This window comes from Mobula birostris, chromosome 17, assembly GCF_030028105.1.
Source record: "Mobula birostris isolate sMobBir1 chromosome 17, sMobBir1.hap1, whole genome shotgun sequence".
Taxonomy (NCBI): Eukaryota; Metazoa; Chordata; class Chondrichthyes; order Myliobatiformes; family Myliobatidae; genus Mobula; species Mobula birostris.
The window spans coordinates 16,338,758-16,358,846 of record NC_092386.1 but is presented as its reverse complement, the minus strand read 5'-3'; the positions used below and the strand labels follow the sequence as shown (position 1 = coordinate 16,358,846).

Below are 20,089 nucleotides of genomic sequence, written 5' to 3'. Positions count from 1 at the left end.
AAAGTCCTGCCATCCCAGGAATCAATCTGGTGAACCTTCTTTGTACTCCCTCTATGGCAAAGATGTCTTTCCTCAGATTAGGGGACCAAAACTGCACACAATACTCCAGGTGTGGTCTCACCAAGGCCTTGTACAACTGCAGTAGTACCTCCCTGCTCCTGTACTCGAATCCTCTTGCTATAAATGCCAGCATACCATTCGCCTTTTTCACCGCCTGCTGTACCTGCATGCCCACTTTCAATGACTGGTGTATAATGACACCCAGGTCTCGTTGCACCTCCCCTTTTCCTAATCGGTCACCATTCAGATAATAATCTGTTTTCCTATTTTTGCCACCAAAGTGGATAACTTCACATTTATCCACATTAAATTGCATCTGCCATGAATTTGCCCACTCACCCAACCTATCCAAGTCACCCTGCATCCCCTTAACATCCTCCTCACAGCTAACACTGCCGCCCAGCTTCGTGTCATCCACAAACTTGGAGATGCTGCATTTAATTCCCTCATCCAAGTCATTAATATATATTGTAAACAACTGGGGTCCCAGCACTGAGCCTTGTGGTAGCCCACTAGTCACCGCCTGCCATTCTGAAAAGGTCCCGTTTATTCCCACTCTTTGCTTCCTGTCTGCTAACCAATTCTCCATCCATAGCAATACCTTACCCCCAATACCATTTGCTTTAAGTTTGCACACTAATCTCCTGTGGTTTCTGCTTGCTGACTTTATGTGTTGAGATTCAGAACCTGAACTCATTAGGCAGTGAAAGTGGAATCATTGTCACATGAATTTAGAAGGCAGTTGTAAATCAACAGAGCACTGACATTGACATCTCACTATCGATTAGTTGTAGCTCATATAAATATAATCTGAAGTTAAAAAATTGCTACAGGCTGATTATATGATCCACTGGTTAACTGGAGTCTTGTCAACCCTTTTTTGACTGTAGCAATTTTCTACACTTTTACTTCGAAGCACAGCTATCCAGCAAGTGCTGAAGCAACATGGCCAGGTCAGGTATCACATACATGGACCTGAGATTAGATACAACTCCAAAAAGTGTTATGCTTTTTACCTCTGTCAAGTGAATAAGGAACATATTATTTATCACTCTGACTGTTAAGTTCTTTATTCTGGCCTTTTCATAGTGTCATATAGCACCTTCAGTCCATCTGATTCATATTGACCAAGATGTCCATCCAAGCTGGTCCCATTTGTCCATCTTTCACTCACACCCTTCCAAATCTTTCCAATCCATGTACTAAACCTGTCCAACTGTTTTTTTTAAAAATCATTCTTGTACCTGCTTCAAGCTCTTCATCTGGCAACCCTTTCCATATACTCTATGTACCACTCTGTGTTTAAAAAGTTACCCTAAGTCTTTGTTAAATATTTCTCCTCTCACGTTAAACCTATGCCCTCTAGTCTTGACTCCCCTAACTTGGGAAAAATACTGAGTGTTTTCACCCTGTTTATGTCCCTCATAATTTTATACACCTCTATAACATCACCTCTCAGTCTCTTATACTTCATGGAAATCTCCTCACTTGTCCAACTTCTCCTGTAACTCAGTCCCTTGAGTTCTGGAAACATACTTTCAAATCTTTTCTGCACTCTTTCCAGTTCCATAACATCTTTCCTGTAGCAGGGTGATCAAAACTAAGCCTAATACTCCAAGTATTCCACAATGCTTTTGGCTTAGTCTTTTACCAGATGTCACCGGATTGCTACAAGCAAATTGCTGACTATTGTTTCCTGCTCTTTAAACTTACAGAGTTGAGTGAACTGGTTTCTGCTTGCTGACTTCCTGACTGGGGAGGCCAAAAGGTGATGCTCCCCACATTACAAATTTTGCCTGACAAACTCCTTTTTCATGGTGATGTCAGTCAAGAAGGTTTAAAAGCTATGGATTAAATTATTTTCAAACTTTCAATTGTGCTGAACAGGTAGAGGGCAGAAATTTTCAATGGTTATTTGTTCTGTGAGCAGAAACTGTGGCCATGTTTTTAGCCTTTTACATCCAAAAACACGGAACTGATCACTGAACACAATCGATGGACTCACTTTCAGGGACTCGACAACTCATGCTCTCAGTATCATTGATTTATTTATTTTCGTATTTGCATAGTTTGTCTTCTTTTGCACACTGGTTGCTTGTCAGCCTCTTTCTGTAGTTTTTCATTGATTCTATTGTATTTTTTTGTTCTACTGTGAATGCCTGCAAGAAAATGAATCTCTGGCCTGTATTCGGTGACATATACATACTTTGATAATAAATTTACTTTGAATTTTAAAAAACACTTTGACCTCAACTGCAGCAGTCAAGAACTGCCTTTGATTTTTTGGGGGAAGGCCATTTCTACAAGGTGCTTGACAGAGGACAGAAGGTAAAGTAACCACTGTAGTCTGAGGTACAACACATGAGTGTGAGAAACGGTCAATGCTTTCTTTAAGCTGTTTTCCCAGTATTCAGGATCAATTTTAAAATCACCAGCACATGTTGTGAAATTTGATATCTTTGCAGCAACAGTACATTGCAATACGTGATAAATATGGGACTGAATTACAGTAAGTATATATATGTACTGTATATTAAATAGTTAAATTAAGTAGTGCAAAAACAGAAATTAAGTAGTGAGGTATTGTTCATGGGTTCAATTCCATTTAGAAATAGGATGGCAGAGGAGAAGAAGCTGTTCTTGAATCACTGAGTGTGTGCCTTCAGGCTCCTATACTTCGTCTTGATGTTAACAATGAGAAGAGAGTATATCTTGGGTGGTGAGGGTCCTGAGTGACGGATGCCACCTTTCTGAGGCACCACTCCTTGAAGACGTTTCAGATACTACAGAGCCTAGTACCCATGATGGAGCGGACTAATTTTACCACTCCCTGCAGTTTACTTTGATCGAGTGCAGTAGACCCCCTCCCCCCCCCCACACGCACACACACTAGATGGTGATGCAGCCAGTCAGAATGCTCTCCATGGTATAGCTATAGAAGTTTGCCAGTGTTTTAGGTGATAAACCAAATCCCTTCAAACTCCTAATGAAATATAGCCACCGTCTTGCCTTCTTTATAGCTGCATCGATATGTTGGGACCAGGTTAGATCCTCAGATATATTGACACACAGAAACTTGAAATTGCTCTCTCTCTCTCTCCACTTCTGATCCCTCGTTGAGGACTGGTTTGTGCTCTCTCAACTTACCCTTCCTGAAGTCCACAGATCAGATCTTCAGTCTTACTGATGTTGAGTGCGAGGTTGTTGCTGTGACACCACTCAGCTAAAATCAGAATCAGAATCCTTTATTATCGCCAAGTATGTGGACACATACAGGGAATTTGATGCCCGTTTCTCTGAGCTCTTGCTGTACAGAATCAAAAAGCAAACAAAACAGTAGTGTAAATAATCGTGAACTATATACAATGAGGTATACCAGTGTATGTACAGGTGGACTTGGTTTATAATAGACTAAAATTCAAGTGTTCATAAGACTGATGGCATACGGAAAGAAACTGTTCTTGTACCTATTTGTCCTGGCATACAGTGATCTAAAGTGCCTACCAGAAGGAAGGAGTTGGAACAGGTGATGTCCAGGGTGTGATGGGTCTACAATGATGCTGCTTGCTCGCTTCCTGACTTCAGATGTATATAAGTCCTGGATCGAGGGCAGCTTCACACCAATAATCCTTTCCGCAGCCCTGATGGTTCTTTGGAGTCTATTCTTGTCTTGTTTGGTAGCTGATCCAAACCAGACAGTGATGGACGAACAGAGAACAGACTGGATTATTCCTGAATAGAATTGAGTCAGCAGCTCCTGAGGCAGGTTGTACTTCCTGAGTTGATGTAGGAAATGCAACCTCTGCTGAGCCTTTTTGATAAGAGTGTCCGCATTGGGTGTCCACTTCAGGTCCTGGGAGATTGTGACACCCAGAAACCTGAAGGTCTCCACAGCAGACACAACACTGTTGAGTATAGTGAGTGGGGGGAGTTTTGGGGGGCTCCTCCTGAAGTCCACTGTCATCTCCACAGTCTTGAGCGTATTTAGCTCCAGATTGTTCTGACCACACCAGAGGGCCAGCCGTTCCACCACCCATCTGTATGCAGACTCATCACCATTTCAGATAAGGCCAATGACAGTTGTGTCATCTGCAAACTTCCGGAGTTTAACAGATGGATCCTGTGAGGTGCAGTCATTAGTGTAAAGGGAGAAGAGCAGTGGGGAGAGCACACATCCCTGGGGGGGCACCGATACTGATTGTCCAGGTGCTAGAAATGATGCTCCCCAGCCTCACTTGCTGCACCCTGTCAGTCAGGAAGCTTGTGATCCACTGACAGATGGCAGGGGAGACAGTGAGCTAGGTGAGTTTGGAGTGGAGGATTTCTGGGACGATGGTGTCAACAAACAGGACCCTCACAGGAGTTCCTGGGTTGTTGAGGTGTTTGGCTTGCAGCAGTCCCTCAACAACACATTTGAAGATAAGACCTACTGCCTTGCCAAGTTGTCACAGCTGTGGGACAAAATTTCTGAATTAAATCAATTAGGTTTTCTACTCCCCTGACACAGTCTACTCTGACAGATCCCATAAGTGGCCCAAGGCTTGTTTCCATAAATTCCTGTAAAAACTGTATACTTCTTCCATCCAATATACTACTTGGGGAGAAAGTTGTTGAGAGTCTTGCTGTAAAAATATAATTAAAATGTTCTAATTTTTTTTGAAGAACTTAAATCATTTAAAAAATCTATATAGCAACTACTTATCCTGCTGCCTAATGAGTTCAAATTTCTTATTTGCAAGATCAATCGACAATACAGGTGTTCGAAGTCAACAGAAAGTATAAGCTAACAACCGGTGATACGTTGTCGTTAATCAAGTCCCTTAGTTGGTGTGTGTTCCCCGATCCTTCCGTTACATTCTTGTCCTGACGAAGGGTTCCGGCCCGAAACGTCGACCGATCTTTTCCACGGATGCTGCCCGACCTGCTGAGTTCCTCCAGCGTGTTGTGAGTGTTGCTTTGACCCCAGCATCTGCAGATTATTTTGTGTGTACAAAGGGAGGTTCCGCTCTTTAAAGACCTTTCTTGCCTGGGCTGACTGTACACTATTTGCAATTGATCCTTCCCAAACATTATGTTAACATTTGCCTTGCCACAATTTCCGGAGTAACATTTCTACACCACAGAAAAGTTTTAATGAAAATATTTGCAATACTAGAAATGAATATTCCGTACGCTACTAATATAACTTCTGCTCAAGATGCCACTCGCATACAATGCTCCTTCAGTCGACATCTTCTGGATGTGGCGAGAAAATTGCAGGACAGGGCGCAACTCAACGTTCGATTCCATAGCGCCTGTTAAAGCTTCCGATGTCCACTGAGGCGAGCACTGGCTACCTGCATTCTTATTGCCGGGGGATCGTTTTGCACGGAGAAGGGAGACTGTCTTTTTATTGCGGGGGGATCGCTCTGCTACCGGAGAGGAAAAACTGTCTTTTAGGCAAGAGACATAGAAAGAAACATCAAGGCGATTCTCAAACGCCACCTTGGAAAACGCAGCATCCCCACCCACTGACTCATCTGCTGCTCCAGGTGGTGAGGGAACATTGGAAACGGTACTGTATGCGCACTCCAGGCGAAGATTAAAGAAAATGCAGCAACGGTAATTCCACAAACCACTTCACAAGGGACTGTCCTGGAGGTTTTTCGCAAATAAGACGGCGTGAAGCATTTTTTTTGTTTAAGAAAAACCGTAACAATTCATTTATTATATTTCAAACACCAAACACAGAAAGTGCAGTAACAGAACCACATAACAAGTCATCACGTCAGACCAGCCTCTTAAAGTGAACCCCAACTCACTTTAAAAATTGTGAATTATGTACATATTTACCAATTACTTTACCCTCCCAGAATTCACTCAAACCTGCATCGCGAGCCTGTCTGGAGCTCGGATGAGCTGTACGGCTCGGCTCCGATGTTCCATGGATGGGATAACAGCGGAGGTTGCTGGCTCGTCCACAGATGCGTTGACACGCTCATGGTCACGTCGTGGTGGCGGAGGCATGATAGCGGAATCCCCCTGTCTTGGGGCGCTGGTTTAAGGCGATCTACCGAAACACATTCAGGTTACTCCACTTATCTATGATAAAAAGTCTCTCCCTTCCAAAACGCGGAACAGGCGGCCTAAGGGCATGTTGGTGTGGATTATGGTGGACAAAAACAATCGAGGCAGAATGTAGGCCGACAAGAACCTGAGTGCTATACACCATGATGGGAGGTAGGAATAGGTGCAAAGGAGTACTGAGGAGGGCGGAATGCTGTTGTGGGGCCAACCGGGCGGTCGTGACATCAGAAATAAAAATCAGCTGGCACTTATAAAAACTGCCCGTATGCCAAGTCAGCTGCGGGCGACTGCTAGTCCGTTTTTGGAGCTATTCTGAGCCACAATACGACCCATGGGAGATGATCACGGCAGCACTTGTCCGTCAGGGAAGCCCTCAGAGCAGGCTTCAAGGAGTGTTGTTTTTTTTTAGCTCTCTGCACGGTTGATACTCAATGTCTTCACTCTTCGCCAACGCGATGAGCTACAGAGTTATTACTCGGAGGAACTGATTTTAAAATACTGGTACTGTATCCATTTTGAGAACAGTGGTGAGCTCTTCTCATACAGCAGGCACTATTAATCTTTCACCAATTGTATGAGATTTTCCACACTTTGCTCTCATTTTGAAAACGTTATAAGAAGCAATGAGACCACTATCAAAGTCATTTTAGCTTTCTTGGCAAATGACTCGAGGGCGCAAGGCTTTTCAAATGCTTCTTTCATCTTCTGGAACTAAGTAATAACATAAGTAGCCTTTTCAGGGAGTCTTTTACGGAAGTGTTCCTGCAATCTTGATGGTTTCATTGCTTCATTAGACAGTACAGTATTAGAAATAAGACACACGGGGCGTCGCTGATCTGGAGGGAATGCAATAAAACCATACTCCAGGTATGTAACATTGTATTGATGCACTTTCTATAGTTTCTGTTTCGTAGCAGGATTAGGATTCAAGGCTTTACCACCTCCAGACTCATGGAGATAACGCTGTTATGTATTTATCCGTCATTACCGCGGCTAAATTAAAATAAAAATTAAGACAAACTGGGAAAGCCTATTGGACGTAGATGACAGCAGCGAGTTTACACGGATGGAACGGTGGTAGCAGCACACAATGGAACGGTGAGGTGTGAAGATGATCACAACGGTGAAAATTACATTGACAATGATTCCAATAGGAATCTGAATTTTAGTCGGATAGGGCTGGTGTTCGGCAAGCTACCTTTATACTATTCCGGCAAGGGCAACACACCAATCGCGCACTCATAATCATAGTGTTATAGACTGTTAGGGTGCTGCTTCCTGCCGCCTCCCACTCCCCAGAATCTTGAATGTCCTCCCGACGACTTCTAGCTCCTCTAACTCCCCCTTGGGACACATAACCGTCTTCTTGGAGGGGCGGAATCGCTGCTCTAGAAGAAAACGAAAATGGCGGACAGCCGGATAGAGACCGATAAACTCACGATCAAACACGCTGTACTTCCTTTCGGGTGGACAGAGCTGTGAACCGTCAGTAGTAATGGCAATGGGTGCATTGGGGAATGGGAGCGCCATTAAGTTCGCTTTGGAACAGTTCATTTGGTATCGTCAAATGCGCTTCGAAGTCGCAGATCAGTCAAGCACTTGATTAGGGATATTGCCTTTAAGCATACTATATAGGGGGTTGTATAAGTTCAGCCGCTCGTGAAATGAACCGGTGATAGAAATTTACCATCCCCAAAATCTCCTGTAGTTCTTAGTAGTGCGGGGCGGTGGGAAATCCATAATAGCGGCTACTTTTGATAGGTGAGGTTTCGTACCTTCTGCGGACATGTGATGGCTGAGCAAGCCAACGGTTAACAACCCAAACTGGCATTTAGAAGACTTAATATCATTTGTATCATTGTATCATTTCTTAATGCATGTATGCATTTCGAAATGACAATAAAAGAGGACTGAGTGTTCTCATAATCTAATAATCAATCCATGTTGGCTTACTTGCTCGAATAGTGTGCGAAGATTAGGGTATGTGATTCGATTTGGATGCACTGGCGACTACTATGCTATTCAGGTAAACAAAAAGAAAATCTGAGTCTTTTAATACAGAGCCCATCAGCTATCGAAAAGTCTGTGCTGCATTTTTCAGCCCTAAACGGCACGTACAGAAATTCAAAGGGGACACATGGGGGTTTTTACAGTCATTTTGGAAGCATCTCCTGAGCACACAGCCACCTGATCGGAGCCCGAACTAGGGTGTTCAAGTAGAGACACCACTCTCACAGTTGTGGAGATGCTGAGCAATGCTACCACGCATTTGAAAGTTTCAAAATAACTGTGTTGGCTGACGTGTTCAATATATAGATTCTCGTGAATCAATTCCAAGTGTTTAAATGCCTACAAATATCAGTTATTTTTAAAATAATTTTATTAATTTACGGGCTTGACGGAAGACGAAGCTCTGTCGTATTGCAGTCTCCATCAGAGCATTCTTGGAACAGGGAACACTGCCAGAGCACAACTAGTGGGATTCATGAGTAGCAACTCGGAACAGTGAGCTGGATCTATTACCTTGTACCTTGTTCTCGCTCGCACATAATCCCAAACACAGTTTAGATATGAAATAGGAGAAATCTGCAGGTGCTGGAAATTCAAGTCATACACATAATATGCTGCAGGAAGTATACAGTCGATATTTTGGGCCTGGACTGGAAAGGAAGGGGAGAAGTCAGGGTAAGAAGGTGGGGGGAAAGGAGGAAGAAGTACAAAGTGGCGGGTGATAAGTGAAACTGGGAGAAGGGAAGGGGTGAAGTAAAGAAACATAGAATTTGAAGATTTCTCAGTAGGATGGGACATGTTGGTCAGCATTAGCCAATTGGGACAAAGGACCTGCTTCCATGTTGTTTAATTCTGATTTTAATGGATTTTATATTATTCTATTCTGATTCTAACAGATCTTGCTTTGACCACTTCTTTGACCATTTCTATCAAGAAATGATTGAGTATATTATAATGGTGATTTTTTGTAAATCTTGCCAAAATATCATTAATCTGACACATGAAGCACATTTTAATACCTGTAGTAGCCTTGTATCTATTTTCTGACTGTACTGTATTGTATTTTGCGTTGTGAGTTTATTATGGGTATTTGTCATGTGCTTTGGGGCATGGTAGAAGCAAATGAGTATAGTTACGTATTCTCACATTGTCTCAGTCAATCAGTTTTGTGTGGTTGGGAGAGGGTGAACTGGAGGTGATATTTTATTGTTGACCGGTAATTGGACTGATTATTTCATTAATTGCATTTAATTACATGAGTTATTCTTATTTTGCTATATTACTAATTTAATTTTAGTTAAGATTTTTATTGCTACAAGATCGTTCATCTTCGCTGGCTTCATAGTAAAGGATCAACGCACTTTTCTCAACTTTGGAACTTAGTTACTTTGGAAGGGCGTCATACAGTGTCAGCTCCCGTATTCAGTCTCTCAGGAGTCTTGCCTTCTTGCCTTGTTCTTAAATAACCAATACAATACCCAAAAATGAAGATTAGATTATTTTCTTGAAGTTTGTGCCTTTATGAGTAGGGAATGTTGCTGTGAGTGAGTCGCAAGTTATTCAGAGATTATCCATGGCATTTTCAGGGGTGAGATTGAGCAGCCAGAGGTCTTAGTGCATATTGGCACCAATGGCATTGGCAGACAAGGTGATAAGGTTCTGAAGAGAGATTTTAGGGAGTGGTGTTGTGAGCTGAGAAACAGGACACTCGGGGTAGTAATCTCTGGATTTCTGCCTGTGCCATGCACCAGTGATGGTAAGAATAGGATAATTTGGCAGGTGAAGTTGTGGCTGAGGAACTGGTGCAGGAGGCAGGGGTTCAGATTGATGGATGACTGGGATTTCTCCTGGAGAAGGTACAACCCTGTACAAAAGGCAAGGGTTACACCTGAACCAGAGGGGTTCCAATATCCTTATGGGCAGGTTGGCGAGAGTTGTTTGGGAGGATTTAAACTCATTTGGCAGGAGACTAGCAATCGGAGTTATAGTGCTGAAGATGAGGTAGCTGTTTTACCGAGGCAATGTGTAGTGAGGAGAGGCTGCAAACAGGATGAGCTACAACAAAAAAGGCAGACAAAATCGAAAGGGTGAATACAGGCCTGAGGGTGTTATATTGGAATGAACGCTGTATGTGGAATGAGGTAGATAAACTTGTAGTACAGTTCCAGATTAGCATGTATGATGTTGTAGGCACCACTGAATCATGGCTGAAAGAAGATTATAGCTGGGAGCTTAATATCCAAGGTACACATTGTATCAAAAGGACAGGCAGGACAGCAGAGGGAGCAGCATTGCTCTGTTGGTAAAAAATGAAATCAAATCATTAGGAAGAGATGACAAAAGGTCAGAAAGTGTTGAATCATTGTGGATAGAGCTAAGGAACTGCAGGGTAAAAAGACCCTGATGGGAGTTGTATACAGACACCCGAACAGTAGTAACGGGTTCTCCCACCTGGCACTTATCCCTGTAAGCGTAAGTGCTACACCTGTCCCTACACCTCCTCTCTTGCCACCCTTCAGGGCCCCAAACAGTCCTTCCAGGTGAGGCAACACTTCACTTGTGAGTCTGTTGGGGTCATCTATTGCATCCGGTGCAGCCTCCTCTACATCGGTGAAACCCGACGCAGATTGGGGGACTACTTCGTTGAGCACCTCCGCTCCGTCCGCCAAAACAGACAGGATCTCCCAGTAGCCACCCACTTCAACTCTGCTTCCCATTCCCATTCAGAGATGTCCATACATGGCCTCCTCTACTGCCATGATGAGGCTAAACTCAGGTTGGAGGAGCAACACCTCATATACCATCTAGGTAGTCTCCAGCCCCTTGGTATGAACACAGAATCCTCCAACTTCCAGTAATTCCCTCCCCCTCCCTTCCTCTATCCCAGTTTCACACTGCCCCCTCCTCCAGTTGCTTACCACCTCCCTCTTGGTTCCGCCGCCTTCTGCTACCCATTGTGTTTTCCCCCATTCCTTCTTCACCTTTCCTGCATATTACCTCCCTGCTTCCCCTCCCCACCCCTTTATCTTTCCCCTTACTGGTTTTTCACCTGGAACCTACCAGCCTTCTCCTTCCCACCCTCCCCCCACCTTCTTTATAGGGCCTCTTCCCCTTCCCTCTTCAGTCCTGATGAAGGGTTCCGGCCTGAAACGTCGACTCATCGTTTCCACGGATGTTGCCCGACCTGCTGAGTTCCTCCAGCGTGTTGTGAGTGTTGCTTTGACCCCAGCATCTGCAGATTATTTTGTGTTTACAAACAGTAGTAAGGATGTGGTCTACAAATTACAATGGGAAGACAGAAAATTCATGTCAAACCGTCAATGTTACAATAGTCATGGGAGATTTCATGATGCAGATAGATTGAGAAAATCAGGTTGGATTCCAAGAGGGAGAGCTTCTAGAACGCCTACAGGATGGATTTTGAGAGCAGCTTGTGGTTGATCCCATTAGAGGATCAGCTATTCTGGATAGGGTGTTGTGCAATGAACCAGAATTGATTAGAGAGGTTAAGGCTAAAAAAGACCCTTTGGGGCATGTGATCATAATATGATTCAATTCACCCTGAACTGTGAGAAGGAGATGCTAAAGTCAGATGTATCAGTATTACAGTGGAGGAAAGGGAATTACAGAGGCATGACAGAGGAGTTGGTCAGAATTGATTGGAAAAGGACACTGGCAGGGATGATAGCAGAGCAGCAATGGCTGGAATTTCCACAAGCAATATGAAAGGCAGAGGATATATATACATCCCAAAGAGGAAGTAGTATTCTATAGGAAAGACAACACAACTGTGGTGAACAAGAGAAGCTAAAGCCAAAAGTCAAAGAGAGGGTATAGAATAGAGCAAAAATTAGTGGGAATTTAGAGGACTGGGAAGCTTTTAAAAATCAGAAGACAACTAAAAAAAGTCATTGAGAAGGTAAAGATGGAATGCTTAAGTAAGCTAGCAAATAATGTTAAGTAGGATACCAAAAATTTCTTCAGGTACTTAGTGTAAAAGAGAGGCAAGAGTAGATATTGGACAGCTGGAAAATGATTCTGGTGAGGTAGTAATGGGGGCAAGGAAATGGTGGATGAACTGAATAAGTATTTTCCATCAGTCTTTATTGTGGAAGACACCAGCAGTTGGGTGGAAGTTCCAGTTGTCTGGGGTCATGAGGTGTGTGAAGTTACCATTACTGGAGAGAAGCTTCTCGCGAAACTTAAATGTCTGAATGTAATCAGAATCAGGTTTATGATCACTGGCATCTGTCATGAAATTTGTTAACCTAGCAGCAGCAGTTCAATGCAATACATGATATAGAAGAAAAATAAATAAAATAATAAAAAATACCTAAGTAAATCAATTAAAATAGAGTAAAAATCATGCAAAAAAAAACAAATAATATATATTAAAAAGGTGATGTAGTGTTCAAGGGTTTAGGAATCAGATGGCAGAGGGGAAGAAGCTGTTCCTAATCGCTGAATGTGTTCCTTCGGGCTTATGTACCTCCTACCTGATGGTAGCAGTGAGAAAAGAGCATGCCTTGGATGCTGGAGGTCCTTAATAATGGACGCTGCCTTTCCAACACACCGCTCCTTGAAGATGTCTTGGGTACTTTGTAGGCTAGAACCCAAGATGGAGCTGACTAGATTTACAACCCTCCCAGCTTCTTCTGGTCCTGTGCTGTAGCTCCCCCATACCAGACAGTGATACAACCTGTCAGAATGCTCTCCAGGGTACATCTATAGAAGTTTTTGAGTATATTTGTTGACATACCAGATTTCTTCAAACTCCTAATATAGTCGCTGTCTTGTGAAGTAATCTGGACCAGATAGTTGGCTGAAGAGATTGTGGAGGCATCGGTAATGATCTTTCAAGAATCACTAGATTCTGGAATGGGTCTGGAAGATTGAAAAATTGCAAATGTCACTCCACTCTTCAAGAAGTGAGATAGGCAGAAGAAAGGAAACTACACGACAGTTTATTCGGACCTAGAGGTTGGGAAGACGTTGGAGTCTATTATTACGGATGAGGATTTGGGGTACTTGGAGGCACATGACAAATAAAAAAAAAAAAATCAGGCTGTATTCAGCATGATTCGCTCAAGGGAAAATCTTGCCTGACAAATTCTATGAAGAAGTAACAAGCAGGATAGACAATGGAGAATCAGTTGATGTTGTGTACTTGGATTTGCAGAAGACCTTTGACAAGGTACCACACACGAAGCTACAAATCCATGGAATTATAGGGAAGATTCTCGCATGGATAAAGCAGTGGCTGATTGGCAGGAGGCAAAGAGTGGGAGTAAAGGGAGCCTTTTTTTTAAACCAGTGACTAGTGGTGTTCCACAGAGGTCTGAATTGGGACTGATTCTTTTTACAATACATGTCAATAACTTGGAGGATGGCTTTGCTGCAAAGTTTGCAGATGATATGAAGGTAGGTGGAGGGGCAGGTAGTTTTGACAAAGTACAGAGGCTACAGAAGGACTTGGACCGTGTAGGAGAATGGGTAAAGTGGCAGATGGAATACAGTATTGGGAAGTGTATGGTCATAGAAATGAAAGGGATGATATTTTCTAAATGGAGAAAAAATACAAACAACTGAAGTGCAAATGGACTTGGGAGTCCTTGTGCAGGATTCCCTGAAGGTTACTTTGCAGGTTGAGTCAGTGGTGAGGAAGGCAAATGTAATGTCTGTATTCAAGAGGACTAGAATATAAAAGCAAGGATGTAATGCTGAGACTTTATAAAGCAATGCTGAGACCTCACATGAGAGTATTGTGAGCAGTTTAGGGCCCCTTATCTTAGAAAGGATGTGCTGAAACTGGAGAGAGTTCAAAGGAGGTTCATGAAAATAATTCCTGGGTTGAATGACTTGTCATATGAAGAGCGTTTGATGGCTCTGGGCCTGTATTCACTAGAATTCAGAAGAATAAGGCATGACCTTATTGAAACCTAGATGGAGTGGATGTGGAGAGGATGCTTCCTGTGGTGGGAGGGTAAGACCAGAGGACGACTACTTCTCTTTTTCATGTGCCTTGCGCGTTACACGCTTGGGCGATCATGGCTCTCCACATCGAATGATCCCTCGCAGCGTCAATGATATCTCGCACACTTAGATCTGTTAGTTCTTTCAGTGCCCATATATTTTCTTCTTTGCCTTCCTCTTCCGCGTTTCCCAGGCATACGGCCTTGTAATGTAAGGCATTCTATTTCTCCCTTTCTGATGACATGGCCCAGGAATTTAAGTTTCCTCTCATTTAATGTTCTCATTAAAGATCTTTTTGTATGGGCACGTTGGAGTACTGTCTCATTAGTTACCCTATCTCAATATGATATTTTCAGCATTCTTCTAAGAAACCACATTTCTGTTGCTTCTAAGTTTCTTTGGAGTTCTGGTGTTATAGTCCATGTTTCAGAAGCACACAGCAAGATTGACCAGATGTAACATTTTAGTAGCCTAAGCCTTGTTGTCATAGAAATGTGTCTGTTGGTAAAAGTAGGTTTCATTTTTTGGAAGTTGGTTTTGGCAATGGCAATTCTTTTCATTTCTACTTTAACTTCTAATATAAATCTACCAAGGTAATTAAAGCTGGTCTTTTGTTCAATCTCTTGGTCACCGATGATACAATTGGCAGTTGGGAGTATCCTGTTTTGATATTACCGTACATTTTTTTTTTACAGTTAATGGTTAGATCAAAGTCTGCATTTGTTTGTACTACTTTGTCTAGGAGGATTTGTAGGTCTTCTGCAGCACTTGCTATTAGGGTGGTATCGTCAGCATATCTTATATTGTTGATGTTAACACCTCCAATTTTTATCCCTTCTAGGACACAGCTTCAGAATAGAGGGGCGTTCTTTTAGCACAGACATGAGAAGGAATTTCTAGAATTTGTAGAATTCGTTGCCACAGGTAGCCATGGAGGCCAAGTCTTTATGTATATTTAAGGCAGAGGTTGATAGATTCTTGATTGGTCAGGGCATTGAATGGATATGGGAAGATAGCAGGAGATTGGGGCTGAGAGGAAAATTGGATCAGCCATGATGAGATGGTGGAGCAGTCTCGATGGGCAAATGGCTTAATACTGCTCCTATATCTTAATGGTCTTATTAACTTTATTTGTCTCATGTACATTGAAACATACAGTGAAATGTATCATGTGTGTTAATGACCAGTCAGAATACATGGTGGTAGCCCCGCAAGTGTCTCCATGATTGTGGTGCCAACGTAGCATGTCCACAATGTACAAACCCGAACCTATACATCTTTGGAAGGTGGGAGGAAGCTGGAGCACCCAGAGGGAACTCGCATGGTCATAGGGAGAACGTAGAAACTCCTGACAGAGAGCAATGGGAATTGAACCCCAATCACTGATTGTTGACACTGTAAAGCATTACGCTAATTGCTACGCCACCGGAATGCTCCATTGTCAACTCAGCAGATGAGCTCATTCTGCCTAATGTGTAACTTACGTGTTTAAATATAATATGGAACCAAAATGTCCAAGTGCACCAGTTTTGTGTTCCATGCCTTGTTCGTATTAATTTAATGTTCTAGCCATTATTTGCCACCAAACTAACTTGTCGGTTACAATACAACTTCACATTCCTTAATTCATATGAAGAATGAATAAATACCCAATGTTAAGAAGTGCATTAACACTATAAATAGCTGCATTTTGGTTTTAAAACATGTTCCTACAATACTAAATGAATAAAATGCAAGTGTTTATAACTGTATACACAAACTATTTTCCATAGTTATCCATTTAATGGTTTCATCATTTATTTTTCCACCAGGTGCACCAGTGTTTCACTGTTTTTCAGCAAAAAGGACATAACTCCAAAACTAATAAAATTTATTAATTTGATTTGCAGGAGAAAAGAAAATAGCAATTTAAACATGGTTTTCAATTTCCATTAGACTGTATTTCCAAGTTGGCATTGTGCTATCATACAAGCTTGGAAGAATACACATCAAACAGATTAAGTAGCTATATAATGCATAGTTATTTTGAAAATTAAAGGATTTATATTTCTATAATTCACATATTATAATCCAAAAATAAACTGTGAGCTTCCAAATTGTAGCACTTTTAAACTTGAAAATATTAAACTCTGATAAAGTACAATATAAATTTTGAAGTACCACTTCCCACCTGAGAGATGAGCACCATCAATGCAGTAACAAGGAAGGTGCTGATTACCATCATTTTAAAAAATATGTGGCTACAGTTTCCATTTAACTCATACATGTAGGTTAAACCTTTCCTATATTTCTAGTTTCAAAGACAAAGTGATCACCTAATTTAAAAAAAAATCATCAACACAAATTCATAGTGCTAGTTTAATTTTGTAGATTAATTATTCGTAATCATTTAATCACATCATCTAATTTTGTTTCATTTATTTATTGAATGTGATTCTAGGCATTGCTTGCAATTAGCCTGACTAACTGGTCAATATACTGAGCTCTTCCCAATTCATATAGTGAATGAATTAAGTACCTGGTTGTTAAATATAATAACATTAGAAATAGTTGAATACTCTAAAATCAGCCTCACATTTCCAACACCACGGTGCAACTTCCTGTTATTTTTAAATCTGCGTTTCATTTTTTGACACAGGATTACCATCTGTTAAATACAGATACTCATTTACAAGAATGTCTATTTGAATAATGTTACATTCTGATTGGTCTGGTACAATTCACAAATATTAATTGTAATTAAACATATCTGTCAATTACCCCCTGTTCATGCTGTCAGTGAGATGTCGCACTGATTCAGTTCCATAATTTTGATCTGATTACAAAACTCAGATTATCACAGAATCTTAGAAAGAGAGAGCTTTGTAAACAGAGATTTCCATTTTTTCTTCATATATAATCTATAGCTTCTGTTAATAAAAATGTATATTCAGTAGCAACTAGTTACGGCAGGTGCTGAAAAACAAAGCACACAAAAGCTAAGGACAATAGTTTATGACGATACCTCAGTAAAATTCATAACTTATGGCATCACAGAATTACCTTTTCAAAATAAATCATTTTGGGGGAACCACAATCACTGACTTCTGTCTGTCAAATCAGTAGTCCTGGTAGGGGAACTGAAGATGTATGGATTCACAGAGCTGATATATACAGTATTGCGATACACAGGGTACACCACACACTACATAATGATTACACTTTACAAAGGAGTCTCTCTCCACTCTACAGTAGGTGTCATTGTTATGCAGAGGGGCAGTAACATGATGCACAAAATAATGTCCTATTAAGTCAAAAACAAATTGGATAAAAAAAACCCTTTACCGAAATGCAAAATAGTAAAATAATACTGAAATAGCTAAGCTGAAGGTTCTGCCTTTAATTGTTGGAGAACACATTTACTCAACTTTTCCACACAAACCGAATGGCTAAACCCAGTAAGTCAAAGATTTTGTTTTCCTTGTTAGAATACTTTGTAAAATACTTTCACCCATTCCCGAAGAGTCACATGGTTTGTCTCCAATCTCCCCACAAGTACAATTCATATTCAATGACTGAACAAACCCTAAATCACCTGGAAATGACATCAACTCAGTACAAACTGATGCTGCAAATAATAATTGATTCCACCTTGATTTATAGAAAATTGCAGTTGTAGATCTTTGCACATAGGTCTATTAAATTCACTGAAAATCAACTTACTAACAACAGAAACAATTCTACAGATTTTCCAGTATTTTGAAGTTTCTCTCCATCCATTGAATGTTAATCTGAATTTTATCCAGGGCCATTTGGATGAACTCTGGTTGTGAACTTTTGTCTATCACTGAATCAAAGAATGTTCGGACCTATAATTAAAAATAAAGCAAGGTTAAATTTATGTATCCATGCATGTTATTCCATATCTGTACTCTAACCTCCAACATTATTTTCATTTCATTCTTTATCAATATAATTGTTGTATTTTGCTCTTTGACACATGCTGCACCTGATCAACACACCACAGCAAATTCCTAATATTTGTTCCTCGTGGCAAACCTCAAGTAGTGTAGTATTAAATCAAAAGTAGAAACTTGGACACATTTTCAAAAATTAACAAGTGAAAGTTGATTTGTCTGGAGACAGAAAGTATCGATGAGAACCTGTCAACAGTAATCATATTTTTGTGCCAAGTTTTTAGGAGTTCACATCATGGATGACCTCACCTGGTCCCACAATATCATCTCCCTGAACAAAGCAACACAACATTGCCTTTTCTTCCTAAGGAGATTGAGACAAGCGAGGCTCCCGGGGGCCCCCTCTATTCTTAACTGAATTTTACAGGAGCATCACTGAGAGCGTCCTGACAAACTGCGTTTCCGTCTGATTTGTGAGCGACTAGTCATCGGACCGGCAGTCCCTGCAAAGGACTGTGAGAACGGCTGAGAGGATAATAGGGGTCTCCCTACCATCCATCAGGGACACTTATCAGGAGAGCTGCTGCATACGCAGGGCCCTTAGTATTATCAAGGATCCCACCCATCCATCCAGCATCTCCTTTGACTTTCTACCATCAGGCAGGAGACTCCGATGTATAGAAACCAAGGATGGTCAGAACAGGAAACAGTTTCTTCTTTCAGGCCATTAGGCTTCTGAACTCCTTGCCGCATTGCATTTGAAGTGTCACTGGTTAATCTGGTCTGCACCTCACAATATTTAATTTATTCATTTCACTTTGTTAATTTATGTGTCATTCATCTGTAGATTTTATCCTTACTTTCCCAAGGTACTGTGTGTTCCATGTATGTTGTGTACTACTACGCTTTACGACCTGGTCTAGAGAAAAACTGTCTCATTTTATGGTACACATGTATATAGTTAAGTAACAATAAACTTGATGTGACTTCTTAATGTGTATCAATCATTCTGAACATGGCTCGAAATAAAAAACTAAACATGCCATTACGATGTTATTTCCTTAAAATAATTGGGGTAATCAATGGTAGAAGCAGTTAATAGAGTCAAAACTGCACAGAAACTGGTCCTTTGGCCCGTCTAATCCATGCTGAACTATTATTGTGCCTAGTCCCATCAATCTGCACCTGGACCATAGCACTACATTCCTCTGCCACCAACGTACTTATCCAAAGGTCTCTAAAAAATTGAAATCGAACCTGCATCCATTTCTGATGGCAGCTTGTTCCACACTCCCACAACCAGCTGAGTGAAGTAGTTTCCCCTTAAATATTTCACTTAAACATACCTTTAGCCTATGACCTCTAATTCTAGTCTCACCCAGCCCCAGTGGAAAAGACCTGCCTGCATTAACCCTAACTATACCCCTCATAATTTGGTCTGTTTTTTTGTTTAATCAGTTCCTGTACTGTAAACCTGGTGGGACAATATTACTTGTGTTTAAAGGGCAACAATTTCAACGTACATAATATTTAAAATCATTTTTATATTGATATGCTGGCAACTACCACAAAGGCTTTATTTTTTTCTGGGTGAAGCCTTATGGAGTTACTAAACCTACTCAAAAGCATTCCCAATAAATGTATTACGTGTCTGAAAGATTAAAATGTGTATTAAGGCTTTCATAATCAGATATCACTAACCTCAAGCAGGTGGGTCTTTGTTGAGAATTTAGATGCTGTTCCAATGACAATGATTTGTAAATGAAATGATCCAAGATCAAACCTAATAACAGAGTTTGAAAAATTATTTTCATGCAATGAACTTCATATTTTTCCACGAATGGAATAAATAATTTAAAATTGAATTTTAATACCATAAATATATTTACAATACTGTATAAAAGTCTTAGGCACAGATAAATCTCAGATGCCTAAGACCTTTGCACACGGCTTTAGCAATTTATGTATTGCACCCACAAAAAAACAAATATCATTACATTTGTGAGTGATGATAAACCTGATTCTGATATGGGTCTTTACTGTGGACTGAGAGTGGGAGGGGGGCAGAGAAAGTGGAATCATGG

At 41.1% G+C, this 20,089-nt stretch overlaps 1 protein-coding gene and 1 long non-coding RNA gene across 5 annotated transcripts in view; one reads left to right on the top strand and one right to left on the bottom strand.

Moving 5' to 3' along the window:
- The first annotated feature begins 6,366 nt into the window (after positions 1–6,366).
- Positions 6,367–20,089, top strand: part of LOC140211530 (uncharacterized) — a 29,914-nt gene continuing 16,191 nt past the window's right edge. The window contains exon 1 of the long non-coding RNA XR_011889504.1: positions 6,367–6,993. This is a non-coding gene — a long non-coding RNA (uncharacterized lncRNA). The remainder of the gene's footprint in view (positions 6,994–20,089) is intronic.
- LOC140211529 (leucyl-cystinyl aminopeptidase-like) overlaps positions 15,963–20,089 on the bottom strand; it is a 109,190-nt gene continuing 105,063 nt past the window's right edge. For 3 of the 4 annotated variants that reach the window (XM_072281316.1, XM_072281320.1, XM_072281318.1), the window contains exons 17-18: positions 19,707–19,788; positions 15,963–17,957 (exon numbers count right to left, since the gene is read on the bottom strand). In XM_072281316.1, the coding sequence (XP_072137417.1) occupies positions 17,829–17,957; positions 19,707–19,788 (211 nt within the window). In that variant the 3' untranslated portion in view covers positions 15,963–17,828. The remainder of the gene's footprint in view (positions 17,958–19,706; positions 19,789–20,089) is intronic. The other variant, XM_072281317.1, reaches the window with a different exon arrangement.